The 24,966-nt window shown below is 38.4% G+C and overlaps 2 protein-coding genes across 2 annotated transcripts in view; both read left to right on the forward strand.

The window, feature by feature from the left end:
- LOC120539518 overlaps positions 1-24,966 on the forward strand; it is a 580,969-nt gene that overhangs the window by 94,274 nt on the left and 461,729 nt on the right. The window lies entirely within an intron of this gene.
- The window catches only part of LOC120539519, a 69,683-nt gene that overhangs the window by 21,163 nt on the left and 23,554 nt on the right, over positions 1-24,966 (forward strand). The window contains exons 3-5 of the mRNA XM_039769658.1: positions 2,172-2,501; positions 3,605-3,910; positions 15,285-15,599. Of these exons, the coding sequence (XP_039625592.1) occupies positions 2,172-2,501; positions 3,605-3,910; positions 15,285-15,599 (951 nt within the window). The remainder of the gene's footprint in view (positions 1-2,171; positions 2,502-3,604; positions 3,911-15,284; positions 15,600-24,966) is intronic.

The raw sequence follows: 24,966 nt of genomic DNA on the forward strand, positions 1-24,966 counted from the left end.
CCTGCGCCACCTCCACCTACTCAAAGCTTCATGATGCTCCAACAATGATGGACGGATTAAAAGGAAGAAGTCTACGTGACCATCATCATCATCAAGCCCTTCCGTGAGAATCCTAAATCCAAAGAGGACTGTTTCATTGATGTTAGGTAGAATGCCCAGAGGGGACTGGGCGGTCTCATGGTCTGGAATCCCTTCAGATTTTATTTTTTCTCCAGCCGTCTGGAGTTTTTGTTTTTCTGTCCCCCCTGGCCATTGAACCTTACTCTTATTCGATGTTAATGTTGATTTATTTTTTATAATTATGTCTTTCATTTTTCTATTCTTTAATATGTAAAGCACTTTGAGCTACTGTTTGTATGAAAATGTGCTATATAAATAAATGTTGTTGTTGTTGTTGTTGTTGTTGCTGATTGAGTGCGTTTATAGTTCTTTGGATTAAACTGTTTCTGGACCACGAGGTCCGTACAGGAAAGCCTCTGAAGCGTTTACCATATGAGAGCAGTTCAATAAACAGCATGGCTGAGGTAGTGTGTGCTTGATACTGTATACTGATAATTCTCTTTCTGATCAGCTGCTGTAGATCTATGATTCCCCACTCAGGTACAGTGAAATAAATACTCCGAGTGGTGCAATGAGAGTAATATGGAAAAAGATGATCTGCTTTGGTAACCCCTAATGGGAGCAGCTGAAACAAGAAAAAGAAGGTGCAGTGAGAGTAACAATGCTAAAAGCAGCTATGGTATTTGGAATACTTTGGCTATTCCCTGGACCATTATATTGTTACAGGTTAATTACAATCAGATGCCTTAAACTAATAAACAATATGCAATTAGTTTCAGTGTATATGATAAAGCAGCATCAGGGATGTAAATTTAAAATAGAAAGGATAACCACACAGGATCAGTAGCACTGCTTTGACGCTGGGTGCCAGCAGTTTGCAAAACTGAGCGGAGAACTTTCATACACCAGGGTTGGAGCTACCATGAAAATGTGCGTGGCTTTATGGCAAGTTTAGGTTTTATAAATCATGATTTGAGCGCTCCCACAATCCAAAGACATGCAGATTAGGTGGATTGGCGATTCTAAATTGGCCCTAGTGTGTGCTTGGTGTGTGGGTGTGTTTGTGTGTATCCTGCGGTGGGTTGGCACCCTGTCTGGGATTGGTTCATGCCTTGTGCCCTGTGTTGGCTGGGATTGGCTCCAGCAGACCCCCATGACCCTGTGTTCAGATTCAGCGGGTTGGACAATGGATGGATGGATGGATTTGAGCGTGGAAACGTTCGTACACAACATTTTTGTGCGTACGCACTGTTTATACATGAGGCCCCAGATGATTGACAGCCAGGATATCGCTGACATCACTCCCGTTGTCCATCCACCTGGAACCACCTTTATCCTGCCAGGAGGACTGTAAACTGGATGCTCTGTATTCTTTGCTAGTTATTTTCTGAACTCTTGTCTGAAAAGACCTTTTCAATATTTATCTGATTTTTTTTCCCATTGTGATCCAAGTACACGGGGTGCCGGGTTGGACTTCAGACCATTTTGTTGTCTTGTCATTCTCTTACAATGTAAAGAACAAAATGAAAAGTTTAAAATGTTATATACTCTCATCTGTAATGTAAAAGAGCTCGTACAAAAGAAGTGCTTGTTTAACATGCAGGAGGTTTCAAGCACTTTTCAAATCACACATCCACTAGGTACAATTTTTTTTTCTCTTTCTAATTTCTTTGGATTTTCATAATTCATTATTCCACTAATATTTCCTAAACTCTGTTATATATTAAAAAAAATACAACCGTTTAATATTGATTTATTTATCTAAAGTGTGTGGCTCGGGCATCTGATCAGGATGCCTCCTGGACGCCTCCCTGGTTAGGTGTTCCAGGCACGTCCAACCAGGAGGAGGCTCCGGGGAAGACCCAGGACACGCTGGAGGGACTATGTTTCCCGGCTGGCCTGGGAACACCTTGGGATTCTCCCGGAAGAGCTAGAAGAAGTGGCTGGGGAGAGGGAAGTCTGGGCCTCTCTGCTCAAGCTGCTGCCCCCGCGACCCGACCCCGGATAAGCGGAAGAGGATGGATGGACGGAAGTGTGTGATGTAAATGATAAGATATTATCTTTAGATATTAAAAAATTGTATTATTCATTTAATTGCTATTGTCTTACAGGAAATATTTGTGAGCTCAAGAAGGCTAAAATGGTGTTTATGCCCAATGTTATTGAGAATATGATCCGTGAACACATAGTCAGCTGCTCAGCTCCCCAGTGTGTCTCTGGTGTGACGTGCCACTTCTACAGGGGAGCTGAATCAGAGCCATTCAAATCAGTGAGCTCTGACAGCAACCAGTGTGACTTCACTGCAAGTGGAGGAGAGCTGCTGGGAGATGTGGATCTAAAGCTTGAAGGCGATCTGCATTTCAGTTGTGATTATGAAAATATTATTAACAGTAAAACCTCTGGGAGAAGTGACAACATGAAAATCATAGTGAAGGAGCTTGGTATGTACTACCTCAATTGCAATTATGACTTGGCTGAACATCATGCATGTCATTTTTTTAAAATGTTTTTGATACAAATACCTAAACACACAATAGGGAGAAGAGATTGAAATAAAAAATAATTCTGCTAAATACCAAGTAGAACATGTTCCTCACTTTGTCTACATTTCTTTTCCTTTACAATCTGCCCACACTTGATCTGTTAAAGAGCTACAGTGGAGCCTTTCTTTCTCTTATACTCTTTCTGTAACTCTCCTTTAGGTTGCAGAGGAGTCACCAGCTCCTAATGCTTCTTGGCAGGTCTTGACACCTTTTCAATTTCTGACTATTAGGAAGCTGTCTTGAACCTCTGCTTATGCAGGAAGAGGATAGTCTTGCAAGGCGCCATTGATGAAATCCTTATTATTATTTGGATCAAATCTTAATCTTATTTTTAAATACTGTATAATGTTAATTAGAAATGAATACTTGATTTTAACTGATCAACCATTAAGATTTAATGTATATTTTTGTCATTTTTTGTTTCTTTTGCCCAAGAACTATTGTGTTTTTATCAGCAAATCTGAATAACACCTTCACATCTGATGCTTTGAACTCATCTTAGAATTAAACTTCTGTAGTTGAGTGTTACTGAATGCCACAAACTTGTCCTCTTCAGTATATGCTGTACTCATATTAACAGGATTACAGTACAGTACATGACATGACACTCATGTATTCACAGCTTATGTTACTCATTTTCAAAGAAATGAAAAGGGCAAATACTGAGGCCTCAGGTGAATGTTCAGGTCATCTCATTTGGTGCTCTGAAGATTCATTTATGAAATAAGAATTGTTAGACAATGAGAGTAGTAAAGATTCAAGACTGCTTGGAAATGTTCACATTTTAAATACAGTCAGTCATGTCAGTTATGTGTTGAGCATCTTACCAGCCATTCTCTCCAAGACAGCAAGGAAAATAAAAACTTTTGGAATTCTACTCAGTATTTATAAAACATGCTAATCCATTATTTTTGAAAGTAGTACTCATTAATTTGTAAGGTATTCCTTCATTATCATCCTTTAGTAATATTATATTTCGTAATTAATTACTTTTGTTTCAGTTAAAGCTGAAATCAAAACAGCGAGCATAGAGGATCAGAAGATTGAATATGTCATGATTAGATGTGAAGGGGATCAGCCAGTTAAAGGATTTTGTCATTTTTATATGAATGAAGCTCTTTTCAGATCAGAGGCATATGCCACAGGTGGAAAAGCCTGTGTGCTTTCTGTGTTTAAGTATCAGCTCTTGGATCAAAGATCAGTAAAGAGTGTCACTCAAGTGAACGTGAGCTGTGAAATTGAAGTCATAAGAGAAAATCAGAAAAAGACATCACGCCGCAGTAGGAAGGTGACAGTGGACATATATGGTGAGTACATAACACATTTGTTTAGTTATTCATCTCCTGCCTGGCTGCTAATGTTGGAATAAGATGCTTTAACTTTAACAGAAATGTATGATGCAAATCCTTCTAATACTGAAAATGTACACGGGACCACAGCAGAAAGAGGAGTGTGGTGAAGGTACTGTATCATTTTAATATAAAGGCTACATTTTAATTAAAAAAGAAGGTATGCTTATGGGAAATACAATCTCAAGGCAATGGAGCTGGACTGGACAAAGATTCAGCTTTAATCCTCTGACCTACTCACAGTATGAGTGAACAGGATGTCACTTAAGACACTTATCTTACTTTTGTATAAAATGGTACTGATCTGTTTCTGCTTAGAGAAAGTTTGCTTCCTAATTGTGTTCTCTATATGGCACAGTAAGTGAGATCTCAACAGTTTGGCCTTTTTCTAAAGAAGTGAATGATGTGTTGTGGTGTACACCGTTCAGTGAGAGAGAGTTCATTGTGTCGCCATCTTGGGCTCAAATGTTTCATTTTTCATTTCACAAAAATATTTCATTACAAATACAAATACAAATATGCAATATGCAAATAAAGCACATACTTTTTAAAAACAAACCAAAACATAAAAAATTGGCAACATTTTAAAAAATTAGAATATAAAGATAATTACAAAACGATAAAAAGGTTAAGAAGAAATAAGGTAGAACACAAACATTTAACATAAGACCTTAATTGCACATGAACACTATTGCACAAAATATCATCTATTGCACTGCTGCATTGGAGGTGATTAGGTGGCATTCAGTGCCATAATAGCAACAGGGTAGAAACTGTTATTCAGTCTATTAGTCTTTGTTTTGATCCCCCTATATCTTTTGCCTGATGGCAACAGTTGGAACATGTCATGAGTGGGGTGTGAGGAGTCTTTTAAGATATTTTCTGCATTCCTTATGCAATGAGAGCTGAGCAGTTCATCCAGAGAGGGTAAAGAGTAGCCGATGATCTGCTGGGCAGTCTACAATCCACTGAAGTGTTTTCCTCTGTTTTATTGTGCCGCTGGAATATCACACGCAGAGGCAGTAGCACAGGATACTCTCAATACAGCAGCGATAAAAGGACACCGGCAGTTTTTGGGGGATGTTATTTTTCTTGAGGACTCTCAGGAAATAAAGTCTCAGCTGTGACTTCTTCACCACCTCAGCTGTATTCACACCCCAGGACAGGTCTTCCAGGAAGTGGAAGCCTGACACCCTCTCCACACAGTCCCCTCTGATGTAAAGTGGTTTGATATCTGTTTTCATTTTCCTGAAGTCCTTGGTCTTGGTCTTAATTGTGTTCAGGAGCAGGTTGTTGTCAGTGCACCATGCTGTCAGCCGCTCCACTTTGTCCCTGTAGGTGGACTCATCCTACCCAGAGATGACTGCACCCATGCCCACCACAGTGGTGTCGTCTGCAGATTTGATGATGGTGTTGCTGTGGTGGGCATGGGTGCAGTCATGTGTGTTCAGCATGAAGAGCAGGGGGCTTAGCAAACAGCCCTGAGGCGAGCCGGTGCTGATGCTGATGGCCAAAGAAATGTGAGAGCCCACCTTAACCCTTTGTGTGCAGTCTGTCAGGAAGTCTTTAATCCATATACAGGTAGAATACGGGAGTCCCAAGGCTAGCAGCATGCACACCAATCTGTGAGGGAGGATGGTGTTAAAAGCAGAGCTAAATCAATAAAGAGGAGACGTGCATAGCTCCCTTGGTGCTCCAGAAGGGACAAGGTAGCATGGAGAGCAGCAGCTACAGCGTCCTCAGTAGACCTGTTAGGCTTGTAAGCAAACTGGTGTGCATCAAAGGTGGGAGGGATGAAGGACATGATATGACTCTGGATCAGTCTCTCAAAACACTTCATCAACACAGAGGTGAGCGCTACTGGGTGATAGTCATTTAGGCAGGTTATGGGCGATTTTTTTGGTAAAGGTAGTAAGATGGAAGATTTCAGACAGGGAGGAACTGAGGTCTGGGACAGTGACAGGTTAATGATCTTTGTAAAGACCCCGGCCAGCTGCTCTGCACAGCTCCTCAACACATATCCAGGGACACTGTCAGGACCTGCTGCCTTCCTAGGATTGACAGCCTGGAACTAGCATCTCACCTCGTGTTCCTCCAGCCTAAGGGAGGGGGTGACGTTGTTGTAAACTGCTGCTGCATGTGTAACAGCTGCCTTTGGTAGATCCATCTCAAAGTGAGCAAAGAAGTGGTTCAGCTCCTCTGCCACTGAGGTGTCACCTTCATCAGCTCCATGGCTGGTCCTGTAGTTGATGAAGTGCTGGACTCCCTGCCAAAACTGCCTGCTGTTATTACTGTCCAGGTGCTCCTCAGTCCTTCTCCTGTAGTCCTTCTTAGCCTTTCTTTTCTATTTTTATTATTAATTTTATTGTAATCAATCCATACAAATCAATCAATTTTTACAAAAAGTAGGACTGAGAAGAAGTCGACCCCCACCCCTGAGAGAGAGCATGGCCAACAGGGTAAAACTTAAGGCTTGTAAACATACTTAAACTGATGAGTTTGATAAGCCAATAGAGATGAATAAGGAAGGAAAAAGAAATGCAGAAATAATTGCTTCCTCTGTGCTTTAAGAGCTTATTCTAAAATATTACTGATTAGATCCTGCCATGTTTTGAAAAAAATCTGTACAGATCCTCTAACTGAGTATTTGATTTTTTTTCAATTTCAAATAATATAACACATTGGTTTCCCACTGACTTAAAAGAGGAGAGTTAGGATTCTCCCAGTTTAGTAAAATAAGTCTGAGTGCCAAAAGTGTAGTGAATGCAATCACAGTTTGTTTGTCCTCCACTTTAAACCCATCTGGAAGAATACCAAGCACAGCAGTTAATAAGGAGGGATTGTGACACCAAGGCTGTCTGAAAGGCACTTAAAAATTTTGGTCCAAAATGATATTCATTTGGTGCAGGCCCAAAACATGTGACCCAGTGAGACTGGGACTTGGTTGCAGTGTTTGCAGGTTGAATCTTGCCCTGGAAACATTTTGGTGAGTTTTAGGCGAGACAGATGTGCTCGATATATATTTTTCAGTTGAATAATTGTATGCTTTGCGCATATGGAACTCAAGTGAATTCTCTGCATTGCTATTTTCCACTCCTTTTCTGATATATTGATTAAGAGATCTTTTTTCCAGTGTCCTCTTGGATCTTTAAAAAGGAGGGACTGTAAAATAATTGTATATATTGCAGAGAAGGTGTCTGAGTCCTTGAAATTGAGTAATACTTTTTCCAGCATGGACTAGGGTGCAAGATGAGGAAAATCAGGCAGGTTCTGTTTAACAAAGTTCCTAATTTGAAAATAGTGAAAGAAATGTGTAGCTGGAATGTTAAATTTGGAATGTAATTGTTCATAGGATGCAAAGATGTTGTCTATATAAAGATCTCTAAGCAAGTTAATCCCATTTTTTTCCAGATATTAAAAACTGCATATGTTTGCAAAGGTTAAAAGAGGTGGTTCTCTTGCAGAGGTGCCACAGATAACAGCTTCTCCATCTTAAAATACTTTCTACATTGGTTCCATGTTCTGAGTGAGTAAAGCACAATTGGGTTATTAGTATATTGCAGATAACTTGCATTTATTGGGGCACAGAGCAGGGAATATAAAGAAGTACTGCAGGATTTTACTTCTATTGCGGGCCTAGCCTGTGTATGTTCATCTATTTGTGCCCACGTTTTCATAGCTTGTATGTTTGCTGCCCAGTAATAAAATTGAAAGTTAGGTAGAGCCATGCCACCTTCTGCCTTTGGTCTTTGTACGGTCGCTCTTTGGATACGTGGATGTTTTGAGTTCCAAATAAATGAGGTTATTGCTGAATCTAATTGTTTAAAAAATGATTTAATAGTGTATATTGGAATGTTTTGAAATAAAAAAAGAAGCTTAGGAAGAATATTCATCTTAACAACGTTAATTCTTCCAGCTAGAGTGAGATGAAGGGTTAACCATCTATGCAAAACTTGCTTAATTTTTTCCATGCAGACGGCAAAATTTTGTTGATAAAGAGCTTTATGTTTACTTGTGATGTTTACCCCTAGGTATTTAAACTGTTCTACAGTGATAAAAGTTAGGGTGTCTAATCTAATATTATATGCTTGAGAATTCACTGGAAAGAGTACACTTTTATTCAGATTAATTCTGAGACCAGAGATATTTTGAAATTCCGTGAGTGCTGTTAGAACTGCAGGCACAGAATTTTGTGGGTCTGATATATACAGTACCATATCATCTGCATATAGAGAAATTTCCTGTTCCAGTCCTTCTCTGATAATCCCCCTTATCTGATCTGTATTACAAAAGTGAACTGCCAGTGGTTCAATGGCGATTCTAAATAGCAGCAGTTACAAATGTTATTGATATAAACTGAAGCTTCTACATTGGTATACAGTAGTTTGATCCATGCACAAATGTTAAGGCCAAATCCAAATTTCTCCAATGTAGTAAAAAGGTATTTGCATTCAATCATGTCAAATGCTTTTTCTGCATCCAATGATAATAATATTTCTGGGGTGTTTGACTTTGTTGGTGAGTATATTACATTAAACAACGTCGAAGATTGGAACATAAATGTCGACCCTTGATAAATCCAGTTTGATCTTGTGATATTACCGAAGGGAGCACTTTCTCCATCCTTCAAGCTATGATTTTTGAGAGTATCTTAACATCATTATTCAAAAGTGAAACTGGTCTGTATAATGCACATTGCAATAAGTCCTTATTTTCTTTAGGAAAAACGGTGATTAATGATTGGTGAAAAGTTTGAGGAAGAGTTTGATTGTCTCTAGCTTCTGTAAATGTTGCTAATAGGAGGGGAGCTAGCTGAGCGGAGAATCTATACTAATAAAAGGCAAAGCCCTTACTGACTCACTCACTCATCACTAATTCTCCAACTTCCCGTGTGGGTGGAAGGCTGAAATTTGGCAGGCTCATTCCTTACAGCTTACTTACAAAAGTTGGGAAGGTTTTTATTTTGAAATTCTACGCGTAATGGTCATAACTGGAACCTATTTTTCTCCATATAATGCAATGGAGTTGGCCGTGGGGGGTGGAGTTTCGTGTGACATCATCACACCTCCCACGTAATCACGTGAACTGACTGTCAACGCAGTACGTAGAAAACAAGGAAGAGTTCCAAAAAGCGCTGAAGAAAACATGCATTATACAATTGAGAAGGCAGTGAAGCAATAAGAAGCGAGCGAGTCACACATACAACCATATGCATGAGTGCAGCTACTTCGGAAACAATATTCAATTTAATCACACTTTGCATTCCAAGCAAAGGGGAACTTCTCTCAATGCATGATTTCCTGGTACACCGATTACATTGATCAGCGCTTCCCGATTCAATTTACCCTCCCACCCCCTTGGTTTGAGAAGAAGTATGAAAAAATATGAGGTTAACGCAGAAAAGCAGATCATCAATTGAAGCTTTATGAATAATCGATACTTTATTCGCCATCAATAATTGTTTTAGTAAAGCCATACTCAGTGTAATCCCCCTTCCATTTTATAATTTTTCCGCGACTAGCCATGATTAAATGAACAGTAAAAAAGTAAGAGCGAAGCGAGGGTGACTTATTCAGGCAGGCAGGCAGGCGACAGCTCAATAGCTCGAATTTGGATATAAGTAGGTTCTATTTAGTCGCCAGAAATATCTTTGGTAGGAATGAAAGTTGAATTTAGTCTTTAAATTTCTATGGTGAAGAAAAATTTATGCAATGATGACTAAATTTAACTTACATTCCTACTAAGCATATTTCTGTTGACTAAATAAAAATTACTTATATTTAAAATTTAAATAGAACTTGAACAGATACGATAGTTCATAATACCCACGCAGCACTAAGTGCACTTAGGAGCAGGAGTCATCCATTTTAACAAGCAGCGAATTGCACTGATACAAAATAGCCTGTCCATTTAATTATTTAGGAATGGATAGATAAAGTACCATTTTGTACAAATAATGTTTTCAATTTTTCTTCCTCGATGGATTCTGGCACCCCTAGCAACAGCTGCGCGCAACCCAAAGTAGATATATATATATATATATATATATATATATATATATATAGAGAGAGAGAGAGAGAGAGAGAGAGAGAGAGAGAGAGAGAGAGAGAGATTTAGATATAGATATACATAGATAGATAGATAGATAGATAGATAGATAGATAGATAGATAGATAGATAGATAGATAGATAGATATACTAGCAGAATACCCGCGCTTTGCAGCGGAGAAGTAGTGTGTTAAAGAAGGTACCAAAAAAAAGGAAAAATTTTAAAAATAACGTAACATGGTTGTTAATGTAATTGTTTTGTCATTGATATGAGTGTTGTTCTCATATCTATCTATCTATCTCTATATATATATCTATCTATATATATATATATATCTATATGTCTATATATATCTATATATCTATATATATACACATACCTATCTACATCATATATACACACACATACATACACACACACACACAAATTATATATATGTGTGTGTATGTATGTATGTGTGTGTGTGTGTGTGTGTGTATATATATACACATACATATACTTGTGTGTATGTTTGTATGTGTCTATATGTGTGTGTATAGGTTTGGTCACTGAGTGAAAGGGAAAAATAATAAATTATAGTCTATAAGTTATTAAACAGTAAAACATTAACGTTTTAAGAAGTACAGGTACATTGAAATTACATTTTCTATGTGAATGTTCAAATTTGTGCCTCTGGTAATGTGCCTTACTGGCATTTAAAGAAAATTATTTTTGTGTCCTCTGCAGTGTTAAGAGAGAAAGGCTTTGGTTTGGGATAAAAGGAAAAATGGTGTAAAGAAAGGAAAGTTGCCTGTTTCTTTTATATAGTATAGAGAGATGTGTTCGCTGACGTTATGATCGCCTTTTGGGGACAGTCGAGGTGGGTCTTGTGTAGACTGGTGAGACGTCCCTGCCATTAATCGGCTGTGATGGCACTGTCAGTCCTCCACTCCTGTGCGTGTCTTCAAAATCCGAGCTGAGGACCTCATAATCATATACGTGCAAAAGAAAGTGTGAATCGCCTTAATATTATTTTGCTGTGGTGTAGAAAAGGGGTCCCGTGTTTGCACTTGTCTGGGCTATAGCGCAGGGGGAGGATAAAAAAAATTAAAAGTGCTCACTTTGACTTAAGGCAGAAGCGCAGTCAGCGTCTCAAAGGCCGGCACAGCTATGCACGCGCTGGCTGCTCGACTTTTGCTGGGCAGGAGACCCCAGTTTTTGCAGACACGTTCATGATATCAAAAGTCTCAGTGCTCTTTGGAGGTCATTCATATATTATATATATAGCAAAATACCCGCGCCTCACAGCGGAGAAGTAGTGTGTTAAAGAAGTAATGAAAAAGAAAAGGAAACATTTTAATAATAACGTAACATGACTGACATTGTCATGAGTGTTGCTGTCATATATATGCCTGCCTAAATAAGTCACCCTCGCTTTGCTCTTACTTTATTTACCGTTCATTTAATCATGGCTAGTGGCGGAAAAGTTATAAAATGGAAGGATGAACGCGAATCGATTATTCATAAAGCTTTAATTGGTGATCTGTTTTTCTGTGTTAACCTCATATTTTTTCATACCTCTCAAACTAAGGTGGTGCGAGGGTAAAATTAATCGGGATGCGTTGATCAATGTAATCGGTGTACTAGGAAATTATGCATTGACAAAAGCTCCCCTTTGCTTGTAATGCAAAGTGTGATTAAATGCATTATTTTTTAACGCGTTATGGAGCAAATGCATCGAAGCTTCTCAGCTGTGCTTGTGCTAAGAAAAGAAAAGATTTTAAAAATAACATAACACGATTGTCAATGTGACCTTTTGTAAGTAGTGCCTGGAGGATTCAGTGTGTTGAAACTAGAGACAGCGTGTGTATTAACTTGTGGATTTTTCTGTGAGTATTTGGTGGCAGTCTGGACGAAGTTGCTTCGGAAGACGGCGTTAGCTGAGCTCAGCTCATAGCGAAATGAGATGAATGGGAGGGAGATGATGACGTGACTCCCCACCCGCCTTAACTGTCAATCCCCACAAACACAGTCTCGGAATTTGCATAAGCACACCCCTTCACCTACAATTTTAACTTAGTTACAAAGTGATCAAAACTATCGTTTATATCCTGCATCCTCTCATTAAACTTGTATCCCGCATTACATGTGGGCATGTGAAACGCCAGCGGTAGCCTGTCTATGAACTTAATTTAAAGTTTAGGTTTACACCTTGCTTTCTTTCCGAGGTAGCAGCACTCATGAATATGGTAGTATATGTCACTCGCTCGCTTCTTATTGTTTCGCTGCCTTCTCAATTATATAATGCATGTTTTCTTAAGCGCTTTTGGAGGTCTTCCTGGTTTTCTTACACTGCGTTGACAGTCAGTTCACGTGATTACGTGGGAGGCGTGATGATGTCACACGAAACTCCGCCCCCCACGTCTTTCCAGCTCAACTCTATTACAGTTAATGGAGAAAAATACCTTCCAGTTATGACCATTAGGCGTAGAATTTCGAAATGAAACCTGCCCAACTTTTGTAAGTAAGCTGTAAGGAATGAGCCTGCCAAATTTCAGCCTTCTACCTACACGGGAAGTTGGAGAATTAGTGATGAGTGAGTGAGTGAGTGAGTGAGGGCTTTGCCTTTTATTAGTATAGATATATATATATATATATATATATATATAGATATATAGATAGATGGAGATATACTGTATATATATTGTGAGCTGGAGGGCTGATTGCACCCCAAATAGATACAGACGCCCCTGGGAAAACCACAAACCCTGAAACACTGACTACCCTCACATTGCTCCTTATCCTTGCACTATAACGCGTAATACAAGCCTCGCGCGGTACTCTGCCGACTTATAAGCCTTGCGCAGCACCTGTCAGTTTTTGGAATTGATTGTTTGCTTTTATCTCTCTCTATCTGCTCATGGCGGAACTGTCATCACTGACTTGTCATGTAGCACGTTTAAGCTCATGTGTTTGTGGTGTTTGAATAAAAATCCTTCTTGTTTCTACGACCTCCTGTGTCTCTGTGCAAATCTGTGACCCAAGCGTAACAATATATATATATGTATGTATATGTGTGTGTCTATATATGTATATATATAGTTTCCTATTTCCTCAAGAGTTATTGACATGCAGCCTATTGTTACGTTTGTAGTTATAATTATAAGGATTAAAAGGATAGATTAGATATAGCTATAGCCTGCTCTCTTTCTCTCCCCTCCTTAAATTTTGCCTCCCCATGTGAGGCTGGACCCCACTTCACGCAGTCCAGGTCCTCTGACATACCTAGAGACAGAGCACATCCAAAGCAAAACAAGCCCCCATGCAGCAGCGTTTTAGGATTAAAAAATAGATATATCTATTGCCAATATAGTCTAAATACTATATGCCTAAAATATAATCATTAACGAACTTAAAATATAATCTTTAGCAATCTTATTATCGTATTAAGATATTAAAACCGGATAATAGAAAGTGTTAGAAAGTACGTCTTAATGCAATAATAACAATAACAATAAACCAAGGGTATGATGTTAAACAGTCTCCTTTAGGGTACAGAAAAAAATAAATAAATAAACACAAACATCTATAACTGTAATTAAAACATAAACAGATAGTATCCAAGTAATAAAGAGGATGTATAATTATAATACCTGTATCTTTACAAATAGATCAGACATATATATACATTATATATCCTTGCCAAGTCATGATAGGCTATGACTCACTATTGTGTTTCAGCTTGTGTCTGAGGAGTGCCATCACCGCTAGCTTAAATAATAATCTCTCGAAGCGAATAATAAAAGATCTAGGTCTACCGGTATTTGATTTAAAGTCCTCTCCAATTATTTTAGAAAATACATGAATTTCACTGGGTTTGGACTTTCTCGATTCTCAGGTAGACCTTCGATTCTAATATTATTCCTTCTGCTTCCATCTTCCAAAGAAGCAAGTCTGTCTCCGAGTTTTTTTTGCATTTGGAGTTGGCAGTTGTTGCTTTATCTTCAGCACTGGCAGATTGATTTTTGTCTGTTTCAATCCAAGTTGTGAATGTCTCCTTGACATCCTCCAGTTGATCAGTTTAGATGTGGTTTCCTGAATGTGCGCTTCAATTTTACCCAGAATATCTTTAAACACTGCCTCAAAGCGAATACATATATGTTTCTCCAAGTCTTTATTATCCTGCTGCAGCTCCTGTCGCAGCTTCTCATTTGCATTTTCCCTTGCCTTCTCATTTGCCTTCTCGCTTTTCCTTATATCTTTCTTTATCTCTTGCTTGAGCATGCTTGAGCTCAGCGATCATCACCTTCAGTTCAGACAGATCATTTCTGCTTTCGCGCACCCTAGGCGAGGCGGTGGGCTCTATTACAGCCGGTGTTCCTAGCTTGCGTGGAGTAGTTGAAAGCGCAGACTGCAACGCCTTTTCCAGTTTCAAATGATCTTCTCCAATCAGCGAGCTATCGTGACCTGCGTTACTCGCACTTGTACATTCGCTCCCCATTTCGCTATCAGCCGGAGACAATCTAGCGGACCGTGGTCCCAATGAGTCTGGGCTTTTGCCCATCTGATCCAGGTCAGTCTCTGAAAAGCCATACCTTGAGCTTGAACTTGGACTAGTCAGTCTAAGCTTGAATGTATCTTTAGCTTTCATTTCTTTCTGAACCCCTTTCTTGTTGGCCATGTTTATATATGCTTGCATATACTGTAGTAATACCCTCAGGTTGGATAAATACAAGCTATCTCAGGATAATAAGAAAATAATATGAAAAATAACACCGCTGCTATCAGAGCTCCGCTTCAGATGTCCATCTCTCGCAACGGCCGAGGCTCAACCCTCTTAGCGTTTCTGATGCCTCTCTTCAGGTTGGACTGTGTCATGCTGTAGAGAGCCTTGTCACCGCACCCAAAAGCAGTGTTCCTTTCCCTTAGCAGCCGCTGAACCTCTCTTGTCATCCACAGCTTCCAGGTCCAGGTTTGGACTTTCAAAAATGTCCCAGTTAGTCCTGTTGAAGCAGTCCTGCAGCTGCAGACAGGCATCATCAGCCCAGGTTGTGATGGATCTTGTGGTGGTAAGAGCAGATTTGCAAAGAGGGGTCTCCAGAGGTCTGATATATTGGCTTCAGCTAAATCCTGATTTCTATATAATTATTTACTGTTCTACTATTCTGATTAGGTCAAGTGTCCTGAAAATGAACTGATGTAGGCCTATATACAATTTAAAAGCTGCAGTATATGTGTTGAAAGTGAATGATGAAAATGCAATTTGAAAACTTATGTATTTGTTATTCCTTTTATTTATTTCAGGTAATCTAGGTAAACCAGCATTGACTGCAACATCTGACATAACTGTAAAAGATGCAGCAGTATCACTGACGTGTGAATTGCCTCAAATATTCCCTAAAGCTCACTGCCATTTCTACAGAGATGATGATTTGCACCCATTCAAATCAAAGAGCTCAGAAGATAACAAGTGTGAGCTGTCTGTGAATGGACATGAACTGCTAAGAGGTCGAGCTACAGGGATGGAGACTGAGGTTCAAGTGAGGTGTGACTACACTCTGAATATGAGCCCAGAGATTCATTCACAGTACAGCAAGGACAGGAGTATAAGAGTGCTGGGTGAGTTAAATAATACCGAATCTACTATGAATTTCACGGTAATTTAGACTGTTTAAAATAATTTACTGTAATCATCCCTTTGCTTCATCCTATATAATTCTTACATTTATGTTTAAATATTATTGTCTACCTGTTTTCACTGTTTTTGTTATGCTGAGTGTTACAAGCTTAAGTAGCAATAATGTTCATCATTACTGCTCACACACACACAAAACTATTACCACATTTGTGAAAACAATCTTACTGTTTTTTTTTCTTTTTGCAGATAGATAACTCAAAGAAGGCTCTTTTAAATAGATTTTAATGTGATTTAGTGATCTCTAAACAAAATAAACGTGCAGTTTCAGGGCCGTTTTATCACACAACACATTCATGAACTCACAATTTGGATTGAATAGCAATATTTCAACTTGTACTATTTTTAATTAGAAAAATTCTGCACTTATATTCAATAAATTAATAAACTATTTTTTAGTTGGCATTAAGGAAAAGGATAACATTACAATATTCTGAAGTGCAAATAACAAAAAATGCAGACATTGATTTGAATTCATAGCTTGGTTAATGATAAGCAACAAATATAGGTTTGAAAAAGCCTACAGATCATCTTTCTGTCTGTTAATCAAATGTCACTCTCCATAAATCGTAATCCTGGTGTATTTGTTACTTTATGCATGTATGTAGAGTACTGCATGTTCACCTCAACTCTGTACAGAAAAGAAACAAATTCACTGCATAAGGTAGAAAAGACAATAACAGGAGCTGACCCTGAACAGTTTTGTACATTATATTTGTTTACATTCTTAATGAGGAAATTAAATTTTTTATCAGTTCGAAGAATTGATGCCCACCCTGTCGGCTTTTGGGCACTTTTGTTTAAAGTTCAAATGATCTATTTAATTAATCAAGTCTTGTAGAACAGAAAATGTTATTTGAGTTAATATAAATTTGCTAGCATGAAATTTACATGACATGAATCGAGAAGTTTGACAACTTTATTTAACATTTCTTTTCATATATATTTAGTACACCTGTAATTCTTTTTAAGAGTAAAGTCATTGTTGCAAGATCAAGATTTTAACGAAAGATTATTTTACTTGTGTGAGGCCTCCTTTAAATGAAATAAACTGTAAATAATATGACTACATGTCTCATAATAGCTAGTTATAGCTATTTGGCAATTGCAAAACAAAATTAAATAAGCTATAATAATTTTAATAATATTGAATTGTCTTTATAAGACATGGAACATTAATATCATGTAAAGAACAGATGTTTAGAGTGAGAAATGAGCAGAACTGAATTTAGGACAATTTAAATATCTCCAGGAGTGATCATTTATACATTAAATAACAGTGTGTTGTCTACAGTACATCTAATAATGATCTAAGCCACCAAAGGCTTAGTAAATGCGAACATTAATTTTATTTTAATTCTTTTCATTTTTATTATTTTATTACTATTTAATTTAATATTGTTTCTTTGTATCAGTATACTGCTGCTGGATTATGTGAATTTTCCCTTGGGATTAATAAAGTATCTATCTATCTATCTATCTATCTATCTATCTATCTATCTATCTATCTATCTATCTATCTATCTATCTATCTATCTATCTATCTATCTATCTATCTATCTATCTATCTATCTATCTATATTCAGGATGTTAAAAATGGTGCCTTTTTTTACTTTGCATGTTTCTATTGGTAATTATGTTTTGAAAACATAGCACAGCATTTATTTTACTCGTATGCAGACGATACCAAGCTATACTGTTTTTTTTGACCAAATGATACTTCTTCGATATTGTCCTTATTTAATTATGGCAGTGAATTAAAGACGGAAAAGAGCTACTTGTCTCTGGTTACTTAGTTTTACTGAGCTGGGCGTATAATTTTTTACATCTGGAGGCAACTGTGAATTCATTTTTTTTAAACTGGGTGCACAAAATTAGGCAACCCACTGAGTGTCACATTTGTAAACCAGTCCAACAACTCATGGAGGCAGCATTCAAAGTAGGACTAGTGATTTTGAGTAGATCAAAAAAGGAAGCAAGCTTTTGATTGTTATGGAAAGTCTGCAGCCAAAAAATCTCCTTAAAAGACCTCAATTCAAGACATAAATGTGTGTCACTTGGTCGGACAGTACATTTCATGTGTTAAAAATAAACATTACCTATCACAAGTGAAAAACCTTTTTGTAACATTAAAAGAATAGGTGAGGCTACACAATTACTTTCTGACTGCATGTCTAAACAATGTCATTAAAGGAACTTAACATTACTGGCTAATTGAAAATGCTAACATGCCAGGTGTTGGGGTGTAAAGTTTTGTATATAAGTTGATAAATATTTTGTATGTCTTTTTTTGTAACTTAGACAAAGCAATGTAACTAATATGTACTATATCATTGATAAGAACAGCAATGATTTGATGTTTAACTAACCACCCCAATCTTTAAGGCTAACTCAGGAATTTTATGACAGGGCTGGGGGAAATGCCTAAAACCAGTTTGGCCAGTGACTCTTTGCAGAACTCTACCAATATACCCCCACAGGAAATCAAGACTACCGAGCTGATGAGCATCAGCTCAACAAATGGTTTTCGGGGCAGGTGTGAAGGGTATTGTGTGCCCCAATTGGAAGTATGGCTGTTTGGGATTGGTTTGAATCAGAGGCCATTCTGTAGCACGACGCTCTATTAGTTTAAGGATTTGGACAAAGAATGTATAAATTTGGTTGCTTGACCCCTCCCCCCCTCTCTCTCACACCATCATGATGAAGGAGCATCTTACACACCATGGACTGAAAAGAAGACCACACTGAGAAGTACAACTCGGACACCATATTAAGACAGGCATGTGGCTTGTTCTGAAGAAAGCAGACTAAAAATGATTACTTAACTAGTTGACATTTTAAGTAACTAACAAGTCTGTGTGCTGCCTAATACTACATCAGCATTTATCATGTATGGTTGCCAGTATTCACTTGTACTTTACTTATTGTTATTATTTTATGAATACTATCAATGATACGTTATTTAAAGTTGTATCTTAACTCCTGTTTGTTCTTTTACTATACTGTATGTAATTGCCCGAAGTTACAGATGTAGAAGGGAAGGTGGGGAGAAGTTATAAAGTACAATACCTTATAAACAGTGGTAAGTTTATGAGATTTGAGGCATTCTGACAAAGGCTACACAATAAAGAATACAAAAGGGGAAAGAAAAGTAATATAGAACTCTACCAATACAAAACACCATGCTAGAATATAGCCTCCCTGGCCGACGGTGATTCCCCAACCACCCGCAGGGCTCCATGAGAGATGGAGTCCTCCACAGCTTGGTTGGGGCCCGGAGTGGCCGCTAGGGGGGGGCTGTCTGCTTCCAACAGTCCGGCTGGACGAGTCTTCAGCTCCACCCGGAAGTGCAATTAGGACCAGGTGGTTAATCACCTGGGGCTTCATGTATAAATAGTGCATATGCACAGAAATGTTGCATAAGAACTTTTCCACGTTCAAATCGCGATGTATAAAACCTACAATTGGCGTAAAGCCACGCACTTTTCCACAGTACCTCATACCTTGTCGTACGCAAGTTCTCCACTCAGTTTTGCAGACTGTCGGCATCCAGCGTCAAAGCAGTGCTACTGTTCCTATGTGGTTACTCCTTATTTTACTGACGCGGCTTTATAAATACACTAAAACTAACCGCATATTGTTTATTTGTGTAATGCATCTGATTGTAATTAACTGCAGGGAATAGCCATAGTATTCCAAATATCATAACTGCTTTAGCGTTGTTACTCTCACTGCATCTTCTTTCAGCTGCTCCCGTTAGGGTTGCCACAGCGGATCATCTTTTTCCATATTATTCTCACTGCAGCACTCGGAGTATTTATATAACTGTATCTGAGTGTGAATCACAGCAGCAGCTGATCTGAAAGAAAATTATCGGTATACAGCATCAGGCACAGGCTACCTCAGCCACAGCAAAATGTTTCAAAGCCTTTCCTGTACGGACCTCGCGGTTCAGAAACAGTTTCATCCCAAGAACTATAAACGCACTCAATCATTGCTTCTTGTAAAACTGTTTGTACTTATAAGTACAATTACCTCACTGTAAACTTGCACTACAATTATAATATTGCACAACCTGAGCCACTTTATAAAGCGCATATTTACATATGATGACGATATCTTTTTTAAGATGAAATGCAGCAAAATATGTTTATTATATTATACAGGTAAAACTTTAACTTCATTTAAATAATCTATATTCTTCACTGGGACTGGCGTGAAGGATAGAATAATTAAACATGTACTACGAAGATAGTTCAATGTTCCTTAAACGTTTTGAAGAATCGGCGCTCTAAGCTTACAGATGGCTTAACATCTATTACAGAGCTGATCGTGTGGCGATCGGTTACTTGGAGAAAAAAAAGCAAGGACTGCAGGGGTGGCCACACCAATATATATTGAATATAAAACGGAAAGAGAAAATAACACAGCTAAAAACGCAGTGGCAAATTTCGACAAAAGTTAAACACTTGTAACATGAGCATGAGGCGGCTATGCAGTGTCCACAACGGACGTGGCCATCCACCGTGCATAAGATACCATATTGACATTGGCGGCGAAGGAGCCACCGATTCTTTCTCTGCCCAGGGCCGCTACAAGCTTAGAGCCACCCATGAGTACTACTGCAATAAATAATTTAATTGAAGGTCGCACATAATCACTGCGCCGTGAAACCCATGTTTAATAACGTGCTTTAACTCCTATCATCATGAAAATTATATCACGTATACATCTCAGTATGTTAGTTATTCAGAGAGCTGTAATATTATGAATGTAATGGATTCTGTGTCCAGTCGAAGGAAGAGAGCCGGTTTAAGAAGCAAGTAGTGATTCACACACATAGACCATATAGAAGAACACATACAAAACAAAGCATTTAACGTGCTACTTTAATTACGATGTGATTTGAGAAACTGGTTAATTAAATGATTTTAAGATGACGTTTATGATGTTCTACTTTAATGACAAAATAAACTACATGATTAAAGTGGAAATTTCGAGATTAAAGTTGACATTTTGTGCTTTTTTCCCCACTGTGTGCCTTTTTTTCTCTGTATTCTAATAAGATTTCATATGACACTCAGACAGTGGGCTACATCTTGCCTTTTCACAGCGACTGATATCTGAACTTTCAAGTTTCTCCAACACACTATGTCACTCGATCAGCTTCCTTTTGTTGATTATACCATGGTTTAATTAAACAAATAGTATGTTTTTTCTTTGCCTCCACCTGGTAATCGCTGAAATTCTTATATTTTCTGGGAGGAGTTGGTGCGTTTTCTTAAAGCGTGTGCACGAGCATTACTTTTCAGGTTGACCGGGATTTATGTAGCGGAAGAGCGTGGAAGTACGCACAGATTCCTGCATCTGGATTTTTCTGTGCGTAAGCACATTTCGGCTTTTGTGCTTACGCCATGTTATAGTGCAAATTCTACGCACGGCGTTATACATGAGGCCTCTGGAATGCTTCCGGGTGGGCTATAAAAGGGCCCAGCCACCACCACTCGAGGAGCCAGAGTCGGGAGGAGGAGGACTAAGCTTGAGGAGGAGTGGTGGTCAAGGAGAAAGGATTGTTGGTTGTGTTTGTTGTGCTTTGGAGCTGTGTTTGGGCTGTGTGGCACAGGGAAGACGTGTCCCACAGCTGAAGAAAAATAAAAGTCTTTGTGCTTTTTATATGTGCCTCCATGTCTATCTGTGTCGGGTCAGGTGCCTATATAGCGCCTTTGTTACAATACATTGACCACAATGCTTATCTAAACTCTATTTGGTGTTTATACGCCATATGGTAATACAATAGTCAAAATGACAGAAAGACATTGTAGCAGACAGAACTGCCGAAACATGTGGAGACAAATAGCTGCAGTGGTCTACATGCATGTGTGTGTGTCTTCACTGTTGCAGACTGATTGAATAAAAGTGAATAATGAAACAAAACACTAACTTTTACAAGTACCATACATTTACACTGGCTGTTACAGACTCAAATAAATTAAATGTATGTTTTTATTCTATAATAATAGTAATAAATAGCTGCTCACTACTCAAAGCAGTTAATGCATGAATGTCACAGGATCAAACCCATCACCTCTCAACTTGACGACAGCAGTTCTTACCTCTACACCAGCCAAGCAAACGTATATTTGGGTGTGTGTTTCGTATCCTATCCCAATTGCTTTTACTTTTGTTAAATTCTTGTAAAAAAAGCACACTTGCTTTGTTATATCTGTGTCTTTTGTGAAAGTGATTATTTGATATTTGGACTTCATTCTTCACACATTATACACTTCACATTAGCATTTGGCCAATTATTAGTAGAGGTTAGTAGCACGCACTGATACAGTACATTGACGCACCCACCACACGACAAACCAACTCAGGATCCAGATTAGGACCCGAGTGCAGCCATGCAACAGGCCAGCACCACACCAGTTCAGATGGAATGGAACTTTTTTTTTACGGTGGCTGGAGTGTCAATTCTGCCACCAACCCCCAAGTTTTTCCCTGCAGGTTGGAGTGCCTACATGCAGGGACGGATGCAGATTAACGTCATACCCAGGACGGAGCAATTGCAGGTTAAGGGCCTTGCTCAAGGGCTCAACAGAGCAGAGACCCTTTTGGCATTTTACAGGACTCGAACCGGCAACCTTCCGATTGCCAGTGCAAATCCCTAGCCTCAGAGCCACCACTCCGCCTTTAATTAATTATTAGTAGAACAAGAGAAAAGTTTCTGTTCTAGTTATGTGATCAACATTTCTTGCTTCTTATTTCCTGTCATCCAACATTTACACTGATTGTTGTAGACACGGAACTCACTTGAAATGCATGTGTTCCAAATAACAACATATTATTTACCCTATACAACTCCAGGCACCTCACACCCAGATAAACAGACTTGTGGAGGGAGAATCTGGTGCACGACTAAAGCTATGTCAGTGGGGGATGGGATAGCAGGCTGCCTGCTGACCGTGCTGATTGAGACATTTGCAAAAGAAAAGAGACACTGATGAGGAGGTGCAAGGGAATTTAGGTGGCCCGAGATTATGAGTTTTTTCGTAGGCTTCAGAGATTCTAGTGTTAACTCACTTGGACTGTTAGTTTTACTAACGTGCTTCTGACTGGAGTTTTTGTCTTCCTCTTCTCCATTGTCAGCTGGTAATAGCCCAACAATTAATCAATGGACAAATATTGTTTTGGTCGATTCATGTTAATCAGTTTCAATGTACTTTGGTTACCTGTTTCTTTAAACAAATCTGTGCTTTAATATGAACTCATTATATCATTAGTAATTTGTAAAGTGTACATTTGTATCTACCTGTAAACTTATCACAGTGCTGTGTGCCTGCACTCAGTGAAGAGCACTATATAAAAGCAAATTAAAAAGAAGTCTAAGTAAACACATGAGGATTAGCATCCATCAGACCAAAGCAACATGCTCAGGAAGTGAAAGCTCATCATCAGGTGTAAGTTTATATCATGAGCATTAATTTGAACATGAATCATCAAACCTACTGTAATTCACTAATGTGAAATGTGTAAGTAACTACATAAAGGGAGCTTTCACTGCAGATTAAAAAGCACCAAAAGATTAGCAGGAACTTTCAGAAATAGAAGGAGAATATCCTATTGAAAATATTATTCCATGTTTCTGTCTTGGACAGAAAAAATATTACTGATGCAAAAAAAAATCAATGTATTAAAATAGATTGTGGAATTCACTTACTGTAATTACAGATAAAAGCATTGTGTGCTTAAAATAAATTAGCATTTGATTTTTTTGCAAATTTAATTAGAGATCTTCACTTTCTAAGAGTAAACAGTTTCTGTTTTGTAGCCTTGCTAGTCCTTCATGTAGGTTTTCATTGAGAGGAGACAGTTACACATTAGCAGTTCTGTCAGGTGAACCCACCATCTTTCAGTTCCAACTTAAATGTGTCCCTGTAACAAAATCTTTATAAGCACAACTATAATTATTTGATGAGGGGGTGAAGGTCATTAAAGGTACAGACCTGATTGGGAGTGGATTGGGAAAAGGTACAGAAAGAGGAAGGATGAAAGGAGTGCTTGTGTGGTACTGTGGTAAAAGGTAGACCAGCTAGTCCACATCATAGATGGGGCCTTAATATACTTTATTATAGTGGTGCAGTGATTATTCCTGCTGCTTCAGCACAAATCCAGTGTACTGAGCTTTAAATAGCAGCTTCAGACCCCTACACGCCACCACCACCGGCAACAATGAATTAGATTTAGTGGCTTTGAGAACACTATGATGTTTAGGTATGCATATATACTGTAAATGTGAAAAATTAAGTCTATTCATTATAAAGTCCTAAATGTAGATAAATCTAACTATGAGGTGACAATATTCAAAAGCCATTATGTGAAAATGTATAAAACAGAATACTGATATGACCTTTCCATAATTACTGTTTTCCTTTGTTTACCATTTTTGTATGATGCTGTAGGCATTAAAAAACTGTTTTCTGAACAACTACAAATCTTTCAAGGCTACATGCAAACTGCAGGTAAAAATGAATCTACTCTTTTTTTGCTTTGCATCTGATTATTTTTTTTTTGGCTATTAAAATTAAATTTGTCAGATGTCTCTTTTAAACAATTATTTTATCAGACAGATGCAGCTTAATATACAGATGCTGGTTGCTGCTCTCTGTCACATAATTTCATCTGCAAATTTCTTACCTCATGATGGCAAAGAAAAAGTAATCATACGTGTTGGTTTGCATGCAGTCATCATATACATATATATATATACACACTGCTCATAAAAGTCAGTGGTCAGTTAAGTAGCACGGGGGTTGTTAATCAGTTTCAGCTGCTTTGGTGTTAGTGAAATTAACAATAGGTGCACTAGAGGGGCGACAATGAGATGGCCCCCCAAAACAGGAATGGTTTAACAGGTGGAGGTCACTGATATTTTTCCCTCCTTATATTTTCTGACTGTTTTTTCACTTGTTTTGTATTTGGCTATGGTCAGTGTCACTACTGCTAGCATCAGGCAATACCTGGACCCTACAGAGGTTGCACACGTATTGCCAGAATACCTGTGCATTGCCAGAAGGTTTGCTGTGTCTCCCAGCAAAGTCTCAAGGGCATGGAGGGGATTCTAGGACACATGCAGTTACTCTAGGAGAGCTGGACAGGGCTGTAGAAGGTCCTTAACCCCTCAGCAGGAACGATATTTGTTCCTTTGGGTAAAGAAGAGCAGGATGAACATTGCCGGAGCCATACAAAATGACCTCCAGCAGGCCACTGGTGTGAATGTCTCTGACCAAA

Source organism: Polypterus senegalus, chromosome 11 (genome assembly GCF_016835505.1).
Source record: "Polypterus senegalus isolate Bchr_013 chromosome 11, ASM1683550v1, whole genome shotgun sequence".
NCBI lineage: Eukaryota > Metazoa > Chordata > Cladistia > Polypteriformes > Polypteridae > Polypterus > Polypterus senegalus.